Here is a 20,420-nt window from a genome sequence, read left to right on the forward strand (position 1 = left end):
TTCAGCAAGCCCACAAAAGGAGGTTGTAATAAATCCAACATACCAGCTCGTTCCGTGTGGATGTACATCTCAGCTTCTCTTCAATCTCCCTCCCTATCCTCTGCACAGTTACCTGAGTCTGTTTAATTGCACACTGGGCTCTGTGGAGCCTGCAGGGAGAAGAGAAGTTACAGCTGTGTCACGTCCTACAGCAGGGGCTGAGTCTTCTATTCCACACTTCCCAGCCTGCCCCTTTCCAAAAGTATGGAACGTTTTCTTACCAGGCACAAGAAAGCCTTACCCAAAGCTAAAACTGTTAAGCAAAGAGTAGTAACTGAGTGACATTTCCCTTTCCTCTCCATCTCATTTTACACTGGGAGAACTTTCTCCATTTAGTCCATCATGTGATTAAGGGAAAGTTTTACAAGTTTTCACATCCCAACACTGAGGCAGCAAACCCTGACTGCTGAGAGGTGTTTTACTCACTGAAAGAGTATTTCAACTCCCAGTATTCTGTGATTTAGGTAACTGATAAATTGTTAGGAGGGTCATTTGCCATGTGAGCTCCTCACAGTGATTTGATCAATTCTCCTTAACAACCTACAAATTTTGTAGTAACTAAGTTCTCCTCCCCTTGCCCAAGTATAAGGAACAAACATCCATTCAGGCTGACTCCCCAGAACAACCCACATTGTGGAATATTGGTTCAGCTGGGTGAACTGATACCTACAGATAAACCCCAACCCATAAAAACTGCTCTGCAAAATAATCCAGCAATCAAGTCTGCTTTTAATAAGAAATGGATTTCTTTTTAAGCCAAACATCATCCAGCCATTTCTTGCACTATAAAAACCCAACAGTGAAACTTGGCTGCCTTGATGCCAAACAGTGCCATTTACACTGCAAGACAGAGCATTTACTGACACTGCCTGACTCAACCCCAGGATGTTCACTGCTGTTCCAAGAACTTTAAAATGGGAATAGGAAGAACATGACCACATCCAAAGTTAGGTCTTCAAGACTGAAATTTTAGGGACGCCATGTCACAAAAGCTGCAACTACCAACAGAAATCTCCCTTTCCCAGCCAAAAATAGTCCCCACGTGGAATTCTTTGGTCATCCAACAAGGGGAATACAAATTAAGCCATAGGAATGCCAGCATGGAAATTCTGTCCATCATTTCTACATGCACAGAAGAGCCCTTAGTGGAAGCAACTACGATTGCACCAGTGGATGGAGATCAGCAAGCCCAGGCCATAAATCTGGATTAAAATTTATAGAGAACGAATGGACAGAAACTCCAACCCTAACTGACTGCACCTTGTTCCCATTTCTAGGCTGAATGCAGGTCCAGTGCTGCAGCCTAAAGTCAGCCCAAGCTGTGCTTCGAGCGCAGTCCAGCTTGGCTTAGGAAGTGCCAGCGCTGAGCCCACTGATGGCACAACCCCACATGCTATCAGCCAGGGCAGGATTCTTCCTACATTGTTCAAGACTTCATTTTTTAATATATTTTATTAAAATTAGCACTTCCACAGCACTTTAGAAGCTAACTGAGGGCTTCAAGAGGCCACTGGCCTGCTACCAAATTTCCTCCGGGGTTGGGAGAGCCAAGGCAGTTCCAGCAGAAACTGCAGCCCTTCTAAAGGGATGGTTCAGCCAACAGTGTCATCATCCCCCGTGTCTGCAGAGCTCCCAGCCATTGTCAGCCAGCAGCACAGCAACTGGAATGGGAAGCGGGACAGATTTACTGCCTGGGGCCCTGAGAGCTGCTGTGCAGTTGTCCAACCTCAGCCAGTTCCACTCTGCTGCCTGGGAAAAACCGGAAAGCACAGCGGACATTAAAATTCCTGAGCCCTCAGATGGATCCGAGGTGGGGATCCACGAGGCTGCTCTTCCACTTCCATTCTTGTATCACCTGCTCTCTGAGATGGGGAAATGGAGAGGAAACAAAACACCCTCCCTTCCTTTGGAAGTTTAGGAGACAGTGAGACAGATTAAAAACATAAGCCATAGTGTAAGATAAGCCCAACAAAAGCTGCATCCCTACTTGGTCTAGGAAGAACCAGCAGGCATAACTTCAACATGTCGCCACTTGCTAGATCCCAAGTTCCTGAAATACAGGCTATTGGGGTTCTTTCTTCAAGGCTTTTTAAGTCTGACATCAAATTGCTTCCCTGCTTCCCCATAAAATAAAACAACAACAAAAAAAAAACCTAAGCCCACAAGCCCCTTTCTCCCTTGGCTGTAAGATCCGAAACAATTCCAGCACACAATGTTCTGCCAGTCAGTTCAACCTGGGTGCTGCCCTGGAGGGGGAAGTTTTAGACTTCTTCCCCATGACAGGATTCCTTTGCCACAAGAATCAAGAAGATCAATCAGCTTTCCTGACTTCCCCAGGACTGCACAGTGCACTGGCCCAACAGACCTTGACTTTACAACCCAGGAATGTGCTGTAACAACACATTTACTGTCTTTCAGTCTGCACTACGTTGGAAGGTTCAGCTGAAGCCCTTTCAGACACGCTGCAGTATCCTGGTCCCTCCTGGTCGTGCATTAGCAGTGATTTACTGGTTTATAGAGCAAGTTCATTGCTGGCTGCAATCCGTAACAACCTGAAAGCTGGAGTGCAGTGAGACTTGTGCCTATTAAGCTCACATATGCTTATATTTACATTAATGAAAGAGCCTCAGCTTTATTAGACATTTGATACATGATTTTGCAGTTCTATCATCCACTCCAAATATCTGTTTGCTTCTATCAGACACATCTGGATTTTTCATGTACAGGACCTTAAGCCATAAATACATCAATTAATTACAGCAGTCACACACTACAGCTACTTCTCACAAGAGAAATAAATGCCTCTGGTCCTATTTGCCAGAACAACCTTAGTTTACAGCGAGACTAAATTTAAACTGAGAATTACTACCAGGGATTTAGAAAATAGAATGGAACAATTCTGGCAAGAAGTGAGATGTAGGGCCCTGGAAGTAAAGTACCCAAACCTATTATTAAAGAAAAAATAATCTAAGGCTTTCCCATTAAATACAAAACCTGGAATGCACACCACTTAATATCAGCCCAGAAATTGGATTGTGGAGAGTGCCAGCCAGCTATAAAGTATTTTTTACATAACCCCTTAAACCATCATTTGCTACATCTGCTTTCCCACAAGAAAAATTTTTCTAATTTATAATCATATACTCCCTTTCCAATTTCCTCAGAAACCTATACCTACAATTTGTCAAAAGCAGATGTAGGGCAAGAGAAGACAGTAGGGAGTAAGAAAAGAACAAAATGCAAGTCTGACTTACTCATTTATGACATTAAACCTCTCCAAGAGCCAGTGCTGTAAGAAACTCATCCAGGACAGCACGGATAACTTTCCAGCATTCTTCCAAACAGTTTTGGGTCTTACCTGTGAGTCACATGTGAGCTCTATGCTGACATGTGAGTCTCCATTTGAGCCTTACATGTGCAAGACTCAAAACCAAGCTTTTGAATAACCAAGTCCACCTGGATTTGTGCGCTGCAAGAGTGGATGCTTTGAGCCATTTGGAAACGGGGAAGCAAAGGAAAAAACACGTCTGTCACATTGGCAGCAGGGCAGGTCCTGGTCTGTGTGAGGAGTATTTAAGGGAACCAGGTAGGATGCAGATCACCTTCAATACTCCCAGGGCAGGAAGGGAACAGAAGCCTCTTACTGTGAAGCTCGAACAATTTTTCCAGAAATGAAGCCACAAAACCTGAGATGTGTCTATTCCTCTTATTCCAATCTACAGATTAACTCCAGTGCTGGGATGGATTTATGGGTTGATTTTTTTTTATTCAAAGAACAAATGTATTCGTGGCAAGTAACAGAGGAGGTTTCTTTTTGTTCTGTCTCAGTTTGTGATTACAGAAACCCTGTTGCCAGGGCAGAAGAGATCACACTCAAGACACTGTGTTTAGCAGAAAGGTCAATTAGATGCAAATCAAATTTCCCAAGTGCATAAACACGTCATGACAACTCCTGCCAGCAGGATAGTGACACCAGTACAATCCAACTGCCTTTTGCAGCAAAACTTAATAGAAGCTTCAATTCTCGCTCAGACAGTGAGCAAGACTAAGGCTGGAGTTCACTACACTGTGAAAAGGAAGATGCACAAACTCAGGCTGAATGGGTTACAGGCTCCACTCAAAAAGGGAAACAGTTGCTCTCTACTTGATTGTGTTCCTCCCGTCACAGGCCACCCAAGTGAGAAGATGCCTGTGACAACAGCACACGGGCCTTACCCACGGGGGGAGGAGGAGGAGGAACACCAACCAGTATTCAGGGGACTCATGTTTGGAAGTTGCAACTGCTGCACTTTTCCTGGAAGCCACCCCCAAACTCCAGTCTAAACTTACTTCCAAGAGAAGCAGAATCCTGCAGCTGAAGTAGAGAAACAAGATCTCCCACCTGACAGGGAGGGTCAGAACGCTCACGGGAGGGTTTTGCAGCTCCTCAGACATTGGTGCATTCCTTACACATCCCTGGAAGTGTCCAAGGCCAGGCTGGGCAGGGCTTGGAGCAACCTGGGACAGTGGAAGGTGTCCCTGCCGATGGCACAAGATGATCTTTAAAAGTCCCTCCCAACCCAAACTGTTCCATTATTCTCTGACACAGTCTGTTTTTCATCAATTCTAACAGAGTCAGGAAAAGGAGCAGGACTGTGTTCTGACTTCTCATCTAATTGAACTTTGCTTCATTAACACCGTCTTGTACACACTGTCACAGAGAAGCAGAATAAAGCTGGTTTTGAAGTTCAGCACAGCTCTGTGTATTTTCTCTCTTAGAAGTGCTCTGAAACCCGAATTTGGCCAAGAGCTGGCAACATGCCTGCCCTGCTCACACTAAAAACCTGCCACTGCAGGGGTGGTTTGTTCCACATGGCACATGAAGATCAGAGCAGCAGCAGGCTGAACCCTGCAGTGAACACACAAAAAGCTCCCCCCTCTCTGACGCTTCACGGCCTGTTTCCCCTTGCGGTGACCCACGGCGCTCTCAGCTACAGCTCCTGGCAACAGCCAGCCTTGTAAATGGATTCCTGTGCTGACTGATCAGCCTCAGCTCCCCACAGCTCAGCACCACAAATGGTAAATGCCTGGGAACACATTTGTCCAAAAGCCTGATGCCACCAATAAAAATCCCTAAGGAACTTTTCAAAAAGACAAAAAATATTCAGATCCCAGTTTCCACCTCCTTTGCTGCTTCCCAGGAAGCCAGCACCCCACAGTTTCAGGGGAAGTTCAGGCCAAGAGGGATGACACTCATGGTTATGTTCATCTATCTCAGTAGTAATTAATTATGCACAGAGGCACTGGAGAGGTCTGGCTGCAGCTCCTGTTCCTCCATCCTGGGTTTGCCTGCCCAAAGCCAAGAGATGCCCTGCCTGGCCTTGGCTGCCTCTACAGCACAAAGGGCCAAGTCCTGCAGGTGCAAATGTTTCCTGTTTAGGAACATCAAATCTGGCCATCACAGAGCCAACCACACTTATAACCAGCAAAGCAATGACCTGGCAGGGGAACTGAGTGATTTCAGAGCACAGGTCAGGTGAGAGGAATCCTACGACCCATCCCAAACTGTATTTCCACATTTGCTGGGCTCGGCAGCAGCAGCAACGTGAAATCTGGCAGTCTGCAACATGAGCAAGCAATTTGATTGCCAAGATACAGGAAAAGCTGGAGCGAGGCACTACAAGAGCATCAGGCTATTGGGGACCACCAATTTACATCCACACCATCTCCTCAGGATGGGGCACTGTCCCACAGCATGAACATCCATAACTGCAGCATTTAAAAAGGGCTTGGTCACAGCTATGAGTTGGGGCCCTTCTCTGAGGACAGGACAGCAAAGAGAAAAGCTAAAAACAAGACATGCCAGTTCACATTTTAAAATTTAACTAACTCTTTCCTGCCTCCCCTTCTCTCTCTGCACCTCCCAAAACGCCCCAAGGGACAGGGCAGCAAAAAGTAGCCCTGTTTCCATGCAGTTCCAGATGCTGCCCAGTTCCACTGGATTCATTTTTTCACAGAGATGAGGATGAACAGAGAGGACCTCAGGGAAGTTCAAAGTGAACAGTTTTGCATGGCTCACCCCAGGGTTTGTTATCAGATGAAGTCAGAGAGCAGCTGATAAGAGCATGTTTTCTTCCTGCTTTCCCTCCTTTTCACCCCACTAAACAACTCGAAGCCTAAAGTTTGGAATTGCTACTTAAATCCACCACACAAGGGCAAAGTCTGACCGAGCTGTCAGAGAGGACACTGCCACTGCTGAGGGCTGGCTGTGTTCTGAGACCAGCCCCATTGTCCCAGACACACCTTACACTGAGCAGCTTCAGCCCACCAGGACCCTGCTCAGAGCTCAGGAAAAGCAGCTTCACTTCCAGCATCATTTCCATGTGTTAAAAAGAGCTGCCCAAGGGCAGTTCCTGCCTCTGGCACACACAGTCCCACTGACTCTGGAGTCCCAGACAAACTACTCAGAGCTACTCATGAGTATTTCACCACCACAGCTGCCTACACTGACCGTGTGTTTTGTCTCCATTTCCAGTTTCAGAGATTCACTTGTAAAAGTTCTAATAAAGCTGGAAGAATTTAAACACAAGCAACACAGCTATTTAAAATCATCTTCCCTAAGATAAGCAGAGCTAAACAAAAGCTGACTTTATTTGCTCACTTGAAGGTGATTTTATGAATATCAACATTTCAGACCCCAGACAAATGATACCTACATTTGTATTCTTAAATAATCTCTCTTCAGTGATAAGACAAATACTCTTCTTTACATGAGCAGTTGTATCACAAACGGCAAACCCTAAAGCAAAGCCTGTCACTTGAAACCTACCCTGCCCTATGAGAGATTAACACCTAGAAATATTATTTAAATCAAATTCAGCCAGATTAGATACAGCAATACTACAGCAGCTGCCTGGAGCTGCTCTTCTACCCATCCAACACTCAAACTGCACCAATATCACATGATGGTGTTGTTAAAAACCACTATTTTTTAAAAGAAAAATACAACCAAAATGTTTTCAATCTGGCCTAACTGGCTGAGTAAATACCCCAAACATGCCATGCCATCTGCTGAAGGGATGATTAAACCACAGAGAAGGCAGCTCTGACTGAAGAGATAAAACCACATGAAGCCAAACTTCAAAGGGACAGATCTTCACCAGTCCTTGGAGCACTTTTTGTCTCCAGGCAGGATTTGGGAGGATTTCAGGCACTCACATTCTTGCACAGGCCAACTGCTCTCTAAGTAGGAGCAAGAAAAGCTGCAGAATGCTCTATATTAATTTTTGTATTTAAAACTGAAGCAAAAGTTTAATACATGGGATTTTAAGCCCTCTCTTTAGTGACATCTCATCTTCCACTTAATACTGAAAGGTCTTTTTTTCAAAGTGTAAAGAAAAGAAAGGCTAGAAAACCAAGAGAACACTAAATATAAACCTATTCCCATTGGTGCTGCAAATGTGCTGAGAACTTGATTATGGAGACACGTCCAGAACATGAGCTCAATGGATTTGGCCCTTCCTGAGTGCTGTGTGAAAGGTGAAACATGTTACTGTACAACCCATTACCACCAGGAACATAATATTTAGAAAGTCTTCCAGTGACCTCTCTTCAGGAAATCTGACAAAGAAACAAAAACCTCAAAATTGGAGCTTTCCAGTCGGGGTGGTGGGTTTTTGTTAGTGAGCCCTTGTAAAGCAAATGGTTGGAAGAACATCAGTCCCTTCCACGTGGCACAAACAGTTATGAGCAACCTCATGTTCACCTGAGGATCTTGTCCCTGTCCCAGAACAGGAAGGTTCTGGGCTGCAAAGGCGCCCAGAACTTCCTGGTGTAAAGCTGAGCTTTGTACCTAAACTTTTCCTCCTGTTTTATTAACTTGTAAATCCCTGTAATGCAGCATCTGAGCACACAGGCACTGCTTTAATCCAACAGACAAAAAGAGTTCTACTGCTCACACACGCTGTCATTGCTAATTAATTTTTTTTAAGCCCACATAATTTGAGCTGAGCACGTGCTTTTCATTAAGGCCTATTCACAAGTTTTAGCTGTTCACTTCTGAGGAGAACAATGACATCACTTCTTCCCCCCAAAAGCAGTTTTGATACAGAGATCAGCCACACAAACTCTCACTGTGAAGTTTTCCAGGAGTGAAGGGTTGGGCCAGAACCTGGTGGTAGAACGGTGTTTTTAATGGAGTGTGTTCATACTCCATGGAAGTGCACAAGAAATGTGAAAAAAACATGAATAAAGCAATCTGGGTGAGCTGCACGTGTTTGCTTCTTTCTACTTAACAAAGACTTTATGTTTGGTGGTACAAGAGTCCTCTGCTAATGGACTGTGCCAGAACGAAACCAGAACTTCCTGACCCCCCCCGGGTTGTTTCCCACTAAAAGCAGAGGAACAGACACTCAGAAAGCAGCCCTCAGTTTAAATATGCTTTACAGAATCAAGGAGCAGCACATTTACACTTTAGGAGAGCTTATAAAATAAGGACTTCCGAATAAGCAACCTCGACTTAACTTTTCCTACCCCTTTCTTCAGATAGGCAACACTGACACCTACTGTCAGCACCACGGAATGGATTCAACTTGGATTAAAAAAAAAGTCAACTGCATTTTTCCAAGGACTTTTGAAAAGCATGTTAAACATTTCTCTTTCATTTCCTTTACAGCACATCTAGTGCTGTTGCTGCAGAACCTGCCTTGTAAAATGCCTTTTACATACAGATTTCTGAACCTACTGATAGTGGTGGACCTCCATTATATTTTTCCACCACTAACATTCTTAAATGATTATAATTAAAGTAGATCTGAAAAAAAAAAAAAAAAAAGACACCTCGCTTACGTTTTTATTACCATTTCATGTTTTTTACAACAGCCACACAGAGTGTTACCAAAAGCCTTACCTAAGCAAAGAGAAGACATCGTAGGAGTTACGGACACAGTTCTGATCCACCTGGAGGAGACTGTTTTTCAGGGTACCTGAGTGATCCTTAAGGCAAAGAAAGAACAGTCATTTAAGAATCAAAAAATTTTCCACCTTGACTAAAAGCATGCAAGACTTTCGGTTGAATAAATGATCTGGCATTTAATGTATTTTAAATGTCTTCACAATTTTATGTCTGATACGTAGAAACAACTCAAGGTGGCAATAACACCACTTGCCTATGAAGGTGTAAAAGACCTACTGCTTTACCTGTGTTCTAGACACAGGGTGTGCTTTCCTGCACTTTATAATCCCTAACTGTCCAAATTTTCTGCACAGGAGCACTGAAGGATGCAGTTTACAGAGCTGCCATCCTTCAGCTCCAGACCTGAGAGCCCAGTCAGGAACGTGCCAGAGCGACACCTCTGAAAGATCAAAGTGATTTTAGTCTTGGGTGATGTGAACAAGTTTCTGGAAGTTACAAAATAAATGTGACTCTTTAGAGCCCGAAGCATCCATTCTGCACAGCAGGGATCAGAACAGCAACAGCCAAGCAGCAATTCCTTCACGCTGCAAAGGGCAGATGTGGAGCTTTTCCATTATCAGGCACGGTCACACACATTCCTAGAAAATTCCACAAACCTGGGACTGTTCCTTCACATGATAAAGTGAATTCTAAGCAGGTCAAACCACCTGGCAGCACTGTCAGAAAGTTTGTGGATTCCAGGAAAACAGGCCTTTATTTGAGTGCCCGAAGCAGCCCCAGCTGTCCCTGGGATCAGCCAGCCTTCCAAGAGGGATGGAGGTAGACTCAGTCCCTGTCTGCAGATTCCTTCCTGCCTCAACGAGCAGTTTCCATACAGAAGGTGTTGAAATGCAGTTACCTGTTAACATCTCATAACTGTGTTAACCACAGGCCACACAGCAGACATTCCCCTCCACCAAAAACATGGTCACACCTAAACAATGACTTGTAATAATTAAGGGCCAGGATCTAGCTGATTTAAAAAAAAAAAAAAAAATTAAAAAATAATAGGCATAGGCTGTGTATCAAGGAGGCATTTTCCCTCCAGTCAGGGACTCCTTATACAAACTATCCATGCCACAGTACTGTGTCCAGCAATTTGGGATTAAAAAAACAAAAATCCTTGTCAGATGCACTACTAACAACAGGCAAATTTAAACTTTTTCATCATCAGTGAGGTAATAATCACTGACAGTATTGGCTGGACAGGTACAAACACTACAGTGAGCCCTCTGGGAAAGAAACCTTAGGGTGAAACAGCTGATACAGAGTAAATAAACAGTTTCCCATTAAGGAGCTACAAACTCCAGTGTTCAGACCAATAACTGAAGTTTAATGTGGTTTTATATTTGTCACTTAAATGAGTCTTAACAGCTACATCATTTGCAATATGTCCTCTGCATGAAATGTCTGCCTCAAAAGAACACAGTCAAAGCTTATTTTCAGTAACCAGAGACTTTTTTTTGGACTTAAAATGCTATACTAAGTCTTTTCAAGACATCTCAGACAGCCCTGCAACTGAGGCAAGATAATACTTCTTATCTGTCACGTCAAAGAAGTATTTTTTCTCAAAACCAAGCATTTTAATGTTCTGAGCATCCAAGTGTGAAAAATCAAGCTCACAAGTTGAATTTCAGCTTGTCACCAGCACCAACAAGCCAGAACAAATACAAGACACCCTCACCTTCTGTTCAAATGAAGCTCCATAATAACCATCATTGAGACCAAAAATAATCTCGTTTGGGTTTCTTGCGTGGATCTGTAAGAAGGGAAGGAAACAAATCAGTTCACAGCCAGCTTACTGCAACTTTCCACAGCAAACAAACACAAACCGCTCTGATGCTCCAAAGCAGCTTTTCATCACCTGTAATTCTAGAAGCACACAAAACCTCGGGGAAAGATGAATTCAGCCATGGTAAGCTCTGAGGTAAAACTGGCATGAATATCCGCAATCAGACTTTAAAACACACCCTTCAAACACATTCATTTCCTTTCTTAGCATTCTGTATATGAATTCATCCAGATGCTTTGATTCCTTAAGTAAAAAGTTGAGAGAGAACTGTTTTCCCATTACCTGCTGGCCCAAGTACTTTAAGCCATCGAGATTGACCTTCCATTCAATCAAGAGCTGGAAATGCTCCTTCTTGCCACCCCAGATCCTCACAACGAAACAAGACACAGAGGTATCCAGACGATCAGGCATCAACCCGAAGTCCAGACTCCTCCAGGTTGGATTCTGAGTATTCAAAGATGGATAAATACATTTAAATAAGCTGAAAGTAGTCCAAACATCGATAATTCAGAAAGTAGCAAAGTCCACATCAGAGACTTTTAAAAAATGTTAAGAATGAGGAACAGCAGCCATTTCAAGGTTCACGCAGAGCTGAAGCCAACAAGCTCTGCTGCTTCCTTGTCTAGAGAGAATGCCTGGGCTAAAAGCTACATCAGAAACAGAGAGTGGGCTCTGCTTCCTTCCAGTACAAGACACTGAAGAATTTACTTCAGAATTCAGTTCAGCCAAATCAGGACATTTCAAAGTGGAAGTAACATTCCTTTCCCAGTTATAAGTCAGCTTCTGAAAACCGGGGTATAGCTTATATTGCAAAAGCTAAACGCTGATCTATCCCCCAATAATTAAGTTTACAGAACTTGTTGATGCATAAACTGTTCAGTTCTGGCCCCTTCACTGATCTAAACTGGAAAATTTAGAAAATCCAAGATGTTTACACAGTTCAGTTTCTTACAGCTATTAGCTCTTCAATGAATATACATTTATATATCCAGGTATATGTTTCTTACTGTTTTCCTACACAACACACAAAGAAATCAGCATTTCTACTACTCAGTAACTCCCTAATCCAACTATTCCCCGATATGCTCCTAAAACTGAAGAGTGGAAAGACACATGAAAGAGTTATGACATTCAGCAGAGAAATCAATATGCTGGCACTAAAGACACAATTTTTTAAAAAAAAAAAATTTTCCACATTAAAATAACTTACCAGAGAGTTCTTGATCACCTCACTCTTATAAAATTCTAAAGAAAAAGGAGTAAAAAAAAAATACCCTTAGATTAGCTTAAACACTGATACAAATCTTAGTACTTGAAATAGAAAAAGCTAAAAAAAGTAACACTCACAAAAGACAAACGCTAGTGGGTTCAGTTTATTAGTAACAGATTCAGGAGAAAGACTTTGAAATGCAGTTGTGCTTTTGACTAAATGAAGTGTGAAGGAGTAATTTATTACAAGTCATTATTTAAATTTAGCATTTCATCTTCATACCCATGGTAATTCTCAAGATCTGCTTTGGTTTCTGGGGAAGGAACATAGCCCAGTACTTAACAATATTTGGATGACATTTGCAAAGTGACTGGTTTGTCACACAACATCCTCCTGGGGCAGCTCAGCTCAGCTAAAATAATTGCAGAGCTTTCCCTGAAGAGAGAGTTCCAGAAGCTTGGAGAGGGAACAGCCAAGTTATCTGACACAGGTGCCAACAACCCTGGATTTAAATGGGAATAAGCAACTGCTGACACATGGACCTTGGCTTTCCCAGCCAAAGTGAGAGCTTAAAGTCTTTAGGCAGACAGCTCTAGAGGCTGGAATACAGATTTTGTACAACATCCCAGCCCCTTGGAGGCCAAGGATAAAGATTTCATGGAGTGCAGAACAGCCCCTACAAACAGTCACTAGTCACAGGTTCAACCAACCACCACAAGTCCAGGGAGGAAGCTCAAGTTCTGTGTTCTTATCCCTTTAAAACAGCAACTTTGGGAAAAAAGCAAGGTTCAACTATGCCAACTGAAAATAAAAACTAGGAGAAAACCAGAATCCACCTCCAACTACTACTGATCACATGAAAAGGAGCATAAAAATGCGTTTCTACCAACATCTCTGCACAAAGAAGAACTACACATTGCAGTGGGAATCAAAGCATGAAGAGACACGAGACGTGACACACACACAGCTACCCAAAGCACAGCAGATGCCAGGATGCCCCATGTCACTGGCTGACTATGCTGTTCCTGGAAAACTTGGATAATAGCAAGGGCTGGTGTATGCTCTGTAAAACAACTGCCATGCACGAGTGGAACACCCACAACAGGCAACCACGGCTCCCAAAGCTTTAACTTTTCTGTGCCCTTGGAAGCTCCCAATTTCTTAAATTATCAGTGGCGGGGGGGGGAGAGCGATGACAAAAACCAGTCTGGTTCCAGAGGCTCTGCCAAACCTGTCATCTATTCTGCTTGCTGGGCTGCTCACGCTGAGAGCTTCTGGGAAGTCGAGGGAACTGAAGAGCTCTTCTGCAGTGTTACAGAAGTGATGTAAATAATGGCAGCAGCTTGGCAAGCTGGGAAAAAAGCCAGAGAATTCCCCCCATAAGCTGATAGCAGAGAGGCTGAGGGAAGCGTAGGTTACCTTTGTATATCTTGGTGTTATCACAGAGGTGCAGGGTGAAGTAGGTGTCCAGCAGGCGGTAGCCGTTCCTGTTGATGATGTTGCGGGCAGCGATGTTCCGCAAGTGACGCAGCCGGCGCTGAAAACGAGGGGGGAAAAAAAAACCTAAATAGGCAAAGAACTTCCTTAGATGGAAACTGAACCCCTTCATCGATTTGTATAAAGCATTTTAAGAGCTCCCAAAGCGCTGTTGTCACAAGAGAGCCCACCAAACGCTCCTGGTGAGTGTAAACAGCAAGGAATCAGCCAAGCAGTGAGCACCTACGAGCTGGGATTAAGCAACACTGATACTCAAGACAAGCTCTTCTCACTCGTGTCCTTTACATCATTTTTATTCCACATGTCTAAACCAACTATTCAAGCAGGGTCAAATCTGTGACACTCTCAGCACCACGCACAGCAGCAGCATCACCCAGATGTTCCCCATCATCCTGCTGGAAACATTTCCCAGCCTCAGCTATTTTCAACAAGAATTATTGGACAAAGAGCTCCAACATAAACCACCCCCTCACCCAGAGCTGTATGGAACCGGCTGGACAAAACTTCCTGATTTCACAGTAATCCTGGAACCTCAGATTGAAGTGCATCACAAGGGTATACCAAGATTTCCAAGGAAAACTAAGGGCAGAGGGAACTTGGAGATGTCTGTCAACTACCATTTGCTTGGATGAGGGTCCTTTTCTCTTGGACTGAATACACTAAAATATATCACTAAAATCTTTAGTTTGAGTGATTTCATCCAACTCCAACATTAAGTTTCTTTGGTACAATACTGTACCTAGAATGAAAATAATCAGATTGAATCAATATCAGATTGAATCAATCTTTCCTCCTCTAAGTGCCAAGCAGCTGTAATAGCTGTGGCTAAAGTCCTCAGCTTCAAAGCACACCACATCCTTAACCCTGGACAAACATTTTACATTATTAACTTCTTGTTAAATTTAACTCCAGTCAACAAAGCAATCCTGTAGGACCGTCACTCTTCAACCATTGCCCAGCTGTGGTTCCTAATTTAACCACCTCCCATGAACGCAGCACTCAGCAAGCTGCCCCCTCAGACACAAAGTTGTTCACAAATCCTTCAGTCACATTTTCCCAGCCAGTCTCTCACCCACCTGCCACAGGGATGCTGACTCTTCATCCTTTCTGCATCACCACAAACCACTTACAAGCCTCAAACAACTGGTTTAGCATCCTTGTACCTCCAAGTTCATCTTACACCACACTTCTTTTTTTTCTTTCCCAAAAGCTTATTCATTTGTAAACCTGAATCCACCTTAAAAGTGGATTGACCAAAGGCAGATTTTAAATGCTTCTGAAACCAAAAGACAACTTTCCTGTTTGCAGCTTGTCCTAAAAGGCTTTTAACAAGAGCTGAAAGGCCATAATCTGTTTTGGAATCACAGTATGACACTTTATATCACTTAATACCATTAACTAGTTTTCCTTCCTGAAAATATGAGTGCTATTAAATTTCTGTTCACATGACAGACTAAAAGTCACTGGTGGATTCATTCCTGCAAAGTCTATTTATGAGTTATACTAAAAACAGAGCCTGAGATACCCAGGCACCTCTAGTATACAGAGGAATTAGAAAATTAAAAAAAAAAAAAAAAAAAAAAAACCACCAAAACACAACCAACCAACAAAAAACCTTCTAAGCTGCTTAACTGTGGGACTACATGGTCTTATTTTCTTAGAGATTGATATCAAGAATGTCAACAGAAAGATTAAGTCTCACTTAAAAGAAGCCACATGGACCTTGAACATTACTTTTTTCATCTAAACTGGGCAGTTTCTCCAGCTGTTTTCATGAGCAACAGAAACACTCCTTAAGAAAAGGCTTTGAACATGCACAGCACTCCCTGTAAAAATGATTCAAGAATTGTATGTGCCATCTCTCCTTTAAATAACTTTAGGAGCACACAAACCAATCAACTCCCCCATCATTATTGATAGGATTTGGTTTAAATCCTTCACAACCAAAGAGCCCACACTGCACCTAAAAAAGAAGGCAACTCCCTCCAGATCTCTTTGGGGTTGCCCAGTAATTGTGAGCCAGCTTTAAGAGGTGCGTTACACTGCTCAGCCCTCAGGCAAAGCCAAGCGAGTTCCTCATCACTCCCTGGATACAGTGAGGTTGGAACAAAGCTGTCCTAACCTACACCTGCAACTTTGCAGTCCTTATCTCCACGGTTTGTGGCTTCTTTGCACCCTTCCAAGTCTGGAGTTTATCATAAAGTCTCACTTCCCCCAAACCAGCTGGAATAGAATCACTAAATGTGGGGCTGTGAGACCATAAGACAGCTCAGGACTCAGCATGCACCAGGTGATGCCTTTTTGAATCCCCAGATTAGCCAGCACCCTCCTCCTCCTCCTCCCTCTTGTCCCTTCAGCCTGGCTGGTGGGGAACAAAATTCCAATTACATGGACAATATTATCATTCACGTGCTTCAGTGTGAGCTCATGAGGACTGAGGGACTTGGGTCCTGAAAATAAACCTTCCAGTTTGCCCACCACATTGTCACTGACATTATATTGCATTATCCAGACTTCCTCAGAACTCTCCAGAGGCAGCAGCTAATTAACCTCCTGACCACAGCTAATTAGCTTCAGCCAGGAGACCAGCAGCTATGAAGACAACTCAAATAGGCTCTAGAATTCCTCAACGGGCTTGCAGCTCTTCTGGGACAAGCCGTAAATAGAATTTTGAGGGAATTTGTAAACCTCTATCAAGTGTAACCTCCTGTGTGTCTCCTATCTCATATCTTTTTTTGCTGGAGATGCTGGAACACACCAAACAAAAACCCCACTGTGTTGCAGAGCTCAGCTATCAGTGGCACGAGCCAAATGCTGCCAGCCCCCAGTGCTGCCTCACCCTCTGCACTGAATAAAGTAGCTGCAAATAATCCAGAGTTCTTTCATTTCCCTCTTCAGGTGAAGTGCTAAAGAGTAGCCACTTCTGCTTGCAGACAAGTTGCAGCTCTTTTGCTCTTCCTATAAAAGCATCAAGAAATGTTCACCTCACAGAAGGTCCCCCCACAGAGGAGATGCCAAACAGCCATTTCAAAAAGCCCAGCTTAAAAACCAAAATACAAGTGCTAAGAAGCACTCCAAGTGCTTTGGCAGCCTCATGAGTCACATAACTTCAAAGAGGCCAGTGTGTTTGCAAGCTGATAGTGCAGGATCTGCTTTCAGAGAGAAAACAAGCAAAATGTGCAGATGAGTAGAGATAATTTTCGCTGCTGTGTCCTCAAACAGTTGACAGTCTACCAGCAACACAGGACTGAAGATCTCAGGCACTACATCAGGCATCTAACTGAGATATCCTGCTCAAGAAAAGTTATTTTTCAGGAGAGCACTGATGTAGGTAAGCTCTGACAAGCAGAACTGTACCATTAAAAGGGGTATTTAACTTTTCAGCAGCTCTGAATTCAGCACACGAAGTCTGAACTGGCAGATCTGGATCAGTGTTTAGCAGAGCAGTAGAGCAGGTTCAACAGCTCCTTCTGGGGGGTTTGAGACACGAGTTACTCTGATTACACTTGTCCCAGTCCTTTGCAATTCCCAAGAAAGTTAATGGAGCAGTGAAATTACACAGCAGGCCTTGTTATCATTTGCTTTAATTGCCAGTCTAAGTTGCATTTGAGTGAAAGCAACTGCTCTGTAGCAACTGTGAAGTGACCCACATGAAAGAAATTAGTGCTCCCTTCTACCCTGAAGATAAGTTACTACAAACCAGAAGAGATCCACTAGTTTTCCCTCAGAAGAAATCCCAAGTAGCAGCTTGTATTTTAAAAACACTGCTGGAGGTAAAGATTTCACAGGTTACAAGCAGCCAGCTCTCCCAAAGATACACAGGAAGGCTGAGCAGGAAAGCTTTAGGAGAGATGTGAAGAGCAGAACCCACCAGCAGGTTCCATCCCTCGAGCCTCCAGAGCCACAAAAGCAGCTTCCTGGGATTGCACAGAGCAGCCAGACCATCCCCTGCTCAGGAATGCCCAGCTCCTCTCAAAAGCCAGGGGTCTTCTTTCTCACTCAAGAAAAGCACTCAGTTTTCATCACTTGGAAGAACTATTTGCAGTTGTGTAATGTATCCAGTGTTCCCATTCAAGGACTTTCTGGGAACCCCTCCAGATTTACCACAGGCCATAAACAAGTCAGACTGCTACAGAAGAAAGGATTTTCATCATCAACCTTATTAATACTTCACCTTTTCATCAGATGATCCCAGAACTCCACAGTCTACCAAGTCTTCAGAGGTTTAAAGGACTGAAACTGTCTGGTCCCTTCGTGCTTTAGTTCCCTCACCACTAAGATGCCAACCTTTCACCACCTTCAGCATCCAAACACTTGTTCCCATCCCACACAGCGTGTTCTGTGCAGTCTCATGGTGAGGGGCAGAGAACTGAACCAAGGTGAAGCTGCCCAAAACCAGAAGTGAGTTCAACATCTGGGCAAGTTCCTCCAATTCAGCTCCCTGCAGCTACACAGATGTGCCCACCACAAGTGCAGGACAGAGCAGGAAAACACTGCATGTGACACTTCCCATGTCTGATCCAGACACCACTCTCTGCTTCCAGGCCTGAGAAACTGAAGTGACAAAGCCAGTCACTGTTTTTTTATCTAAATAATCCGATATAATTTAAAAAAAAAAACTACTGCAGAGATGGGGGCAGGTAAGAAGAGGTAATAAATCAGTAAGGGGGAGAAGTCCACCATTGTTAACATAAGGTCTGGCCTGTTTGTGGAACCACAAGGAGAACAGGACTACCTCACGTATCCATGGAATTTCATAATTATTTGTTCAGGGTCACATAATGGGTAGCAAAAAAAATAAAAAAAAAGGCACAGAGAGTTCTGACTCCTCTTCCATCTCAGCCACTTTATTATTCTCTTACAAGAATCTGATGACCCTGGGAAAAAAATAATAATGTCAGTATATATCAGGCTGGATGAGAACCCAGGCAAGCAGTGTTTCTCTGTCTCTGCTACTCACCAGCTCTGGCTCCAAGGATCACTTGTGGAGCTCGGGCATTAACAGGGCAACAGCAAAGCCTGTTCTTATCACGTGGAGCCCATCATGCCAGCAGCAGCTGAGATGATCTAATGGCTCACTGCTGGGAGAAGGGGAGGTCTGTCTTCTCTCTGTCCCACATGCGCCTCCTCCCACTCTCATGCTCTGCAATCTTCAGCAAAGCTGTCCAGGGATTCTTGCTCCCAGCAGGCACTTGGATACGTTCAGTGAACTTGCAAAGGTGGCAAAGCATCATCTGAACTTCAGCAAGGCACCCATCCCTCGTGGCTTTCCACACAACCCATGGAAAGTGCAAAAGCATCAAAAGGCTCAAGAGAACGTTTCTATTTCCAAAAGGAGTGAGGGGGGGAAAGAACAAAAACCCAGAAACTCATTTTTGCCTGCAGTGTAAATGCACTGGTAAAACCAATGTAAGGAGGCTGGGAAAACTTCTGGTACAGCAAAGTTGAAATGTACATAAATTACTTAAAAAGCCCAAATTTGCCAAAAGCAAATCAGCACTCGGGGCTCTCCCAGAGGCCTGCTGAGCTGAAAAGCAGACACTGGTTGCCCAGAAGATGTTTTAGTCAGGACTTTCAACACTGGCTACCATTCCAAGCACCAATGCCTCAGCCTTCAGTGGGGCACCCTACCTACCAGAGAGGTTTTATACACACCCCAAGGCAGAGTGTTCACCTCTGTTCTCAGACTGCTGCCCTCCTCCTGCTTCTGTCAGGGGAGAATACTCCCTGAATTTCTCTCAAATCATGATCAGCCCTGACCTCTGTATGAGATGGTACATGGTGTTTTTACCTGGCTCTCCCAGCCTGCTGCCTTGCTTTATGACCCACAGTAACTCTGGAAGAATCCAAGGAAAATCCTTCCAACTATTTTAGCATTAAAGCAGGAGGCGAAGATTAGTTAGCAACACACACGTTACCACAGCAAATCCAGTGGTGTTGGACTTCCCACCCCTGAGCCTGCAATGTCAGCTATTTGGTGTCTGAATATTTGTCAGAATTAAGTCCCATTAGAACACAGGGCTCTGTGTGCTTTGGAGCTCACAGCAGGCAGGTGGAGGTGGGTTTTTTCTTTTCTTAATAAGCAGAAAAGCTCTAGCTCTAAAATAATAAAAAAAAAAGTTATCAAAATGTGATCTGCATTTAGCCAACATGAGCATTATTTATTATCACAGCACTGCTCCACACCTGGTTATAATGCCTTCCCACTTCCTCAGCTTTTCACTAACTACTTCAACTTCTCAGATGTGTTGGTGCTTAAAACCACAGGAAGGATAAGAAAATGCTTGTACTCCAACTTAAGCACTTGCCAGGAAGACTTATAAGATTTGTAATGTAACAGTTTTCCACAGTTCAGAGTCAAGAGAATCACATGTGATTTCAAATCTACTTCAGAAGCACAGCAGAAGTATTTGATGTGCAATTCTGTGGGACACACCATAAGGAATTTTTTGGAATTCTACTTAATTGTCCTTCCAGCACATGCTTGAAGACAGCAGAGCCCTCAAAGCTACACAGCCATCATTAGTTCAATGAATCATTTGTGGTTCTCCCTGTAATTGCACCTCCTTCAGACCTCAATCTCCTCATGTCAAGTGATGGGATTCAATAGCCATTCAGGAACTCATTTCCCTTTTTGAAAATATAGCTGCTTTCTGGCAACTGCTTTAAAAAGCTGTGCCTGCTCTGGAACAGATCTGAGGCCAACACCAACCCAAAGATGCACCACGGGAACACAACTGCACGCCAACACACGCAGAAAAAGTGCACCACATTTTGGAGAGCTCAAAACCAACGAGACAACCAAGACCAAAACTGATATTCAGTGTAAGCTCACAGTGTTCACATATCTCACTAGTTTTCTGCATCCTCATCCTTATTTCCACTTCTAAAATTCGTGCTCATCTCTGCAGAACAACTGAAAAAGTCTGTTACTTAAAACATAAGGTAGG

At 43.7% G+C, this 20,420-nt stretch overlaps 1 protein-coding gene across 1 annotated transcript in view; it reads right to left on the minus strand.

Annotated features, from left to right (window-relative positions):
* UVRAG (UV radiation resistance associated) overlaps positions 1–20,420 on the minus strand; it is a 61,161-nt gene that overhangs the window by 35,675 nt on the left and 5,066 nt on the right. Inside the window, exons 2-7 of the mRNA XM_027888230.1 lie at positions 13,393–13,510; positions 11,974–12,008; positions 11,046–11,207; positions 10,656–10,730; positions 8,927–9,012; positions 44–149 (exon numbers count right to left, since the gene is read on the minus strand). Of these exons, the coding sequence (XP_027744031.1) occupies positions 44–149; positions 8,927–9,012; positions 10,656–10,730; positions 11,046–11,207; positions 11,974–12,008; positions 13,393–13,510 (582 nt within the window). The remainder of the gene's footprint in view (positions 1–43; positions 150–8,926; positions 9,013–10,655; positions 10,731–11,045; positions 11,208–11,973; positions 12,009–13,392; positions 13,511–20,420) is intronic.

This window comes from Empidonax traillii, unplaced genomic scaffold, assembly GCF_003031625.1.
Source record: "Empidonax traillii isolate 1590-97213 ecotype Southwest subspecies unplaced genomic scaffold, ASM303162v1 scaffold236:size2090792, whole genome shotgun sequence".
Classification (NCBI taxonomy): Eukaryota; Metazoa; Chordata; class Aves; order Passeriformes; family Tyrannidae; genus Empidonax; species Empidonax traillii.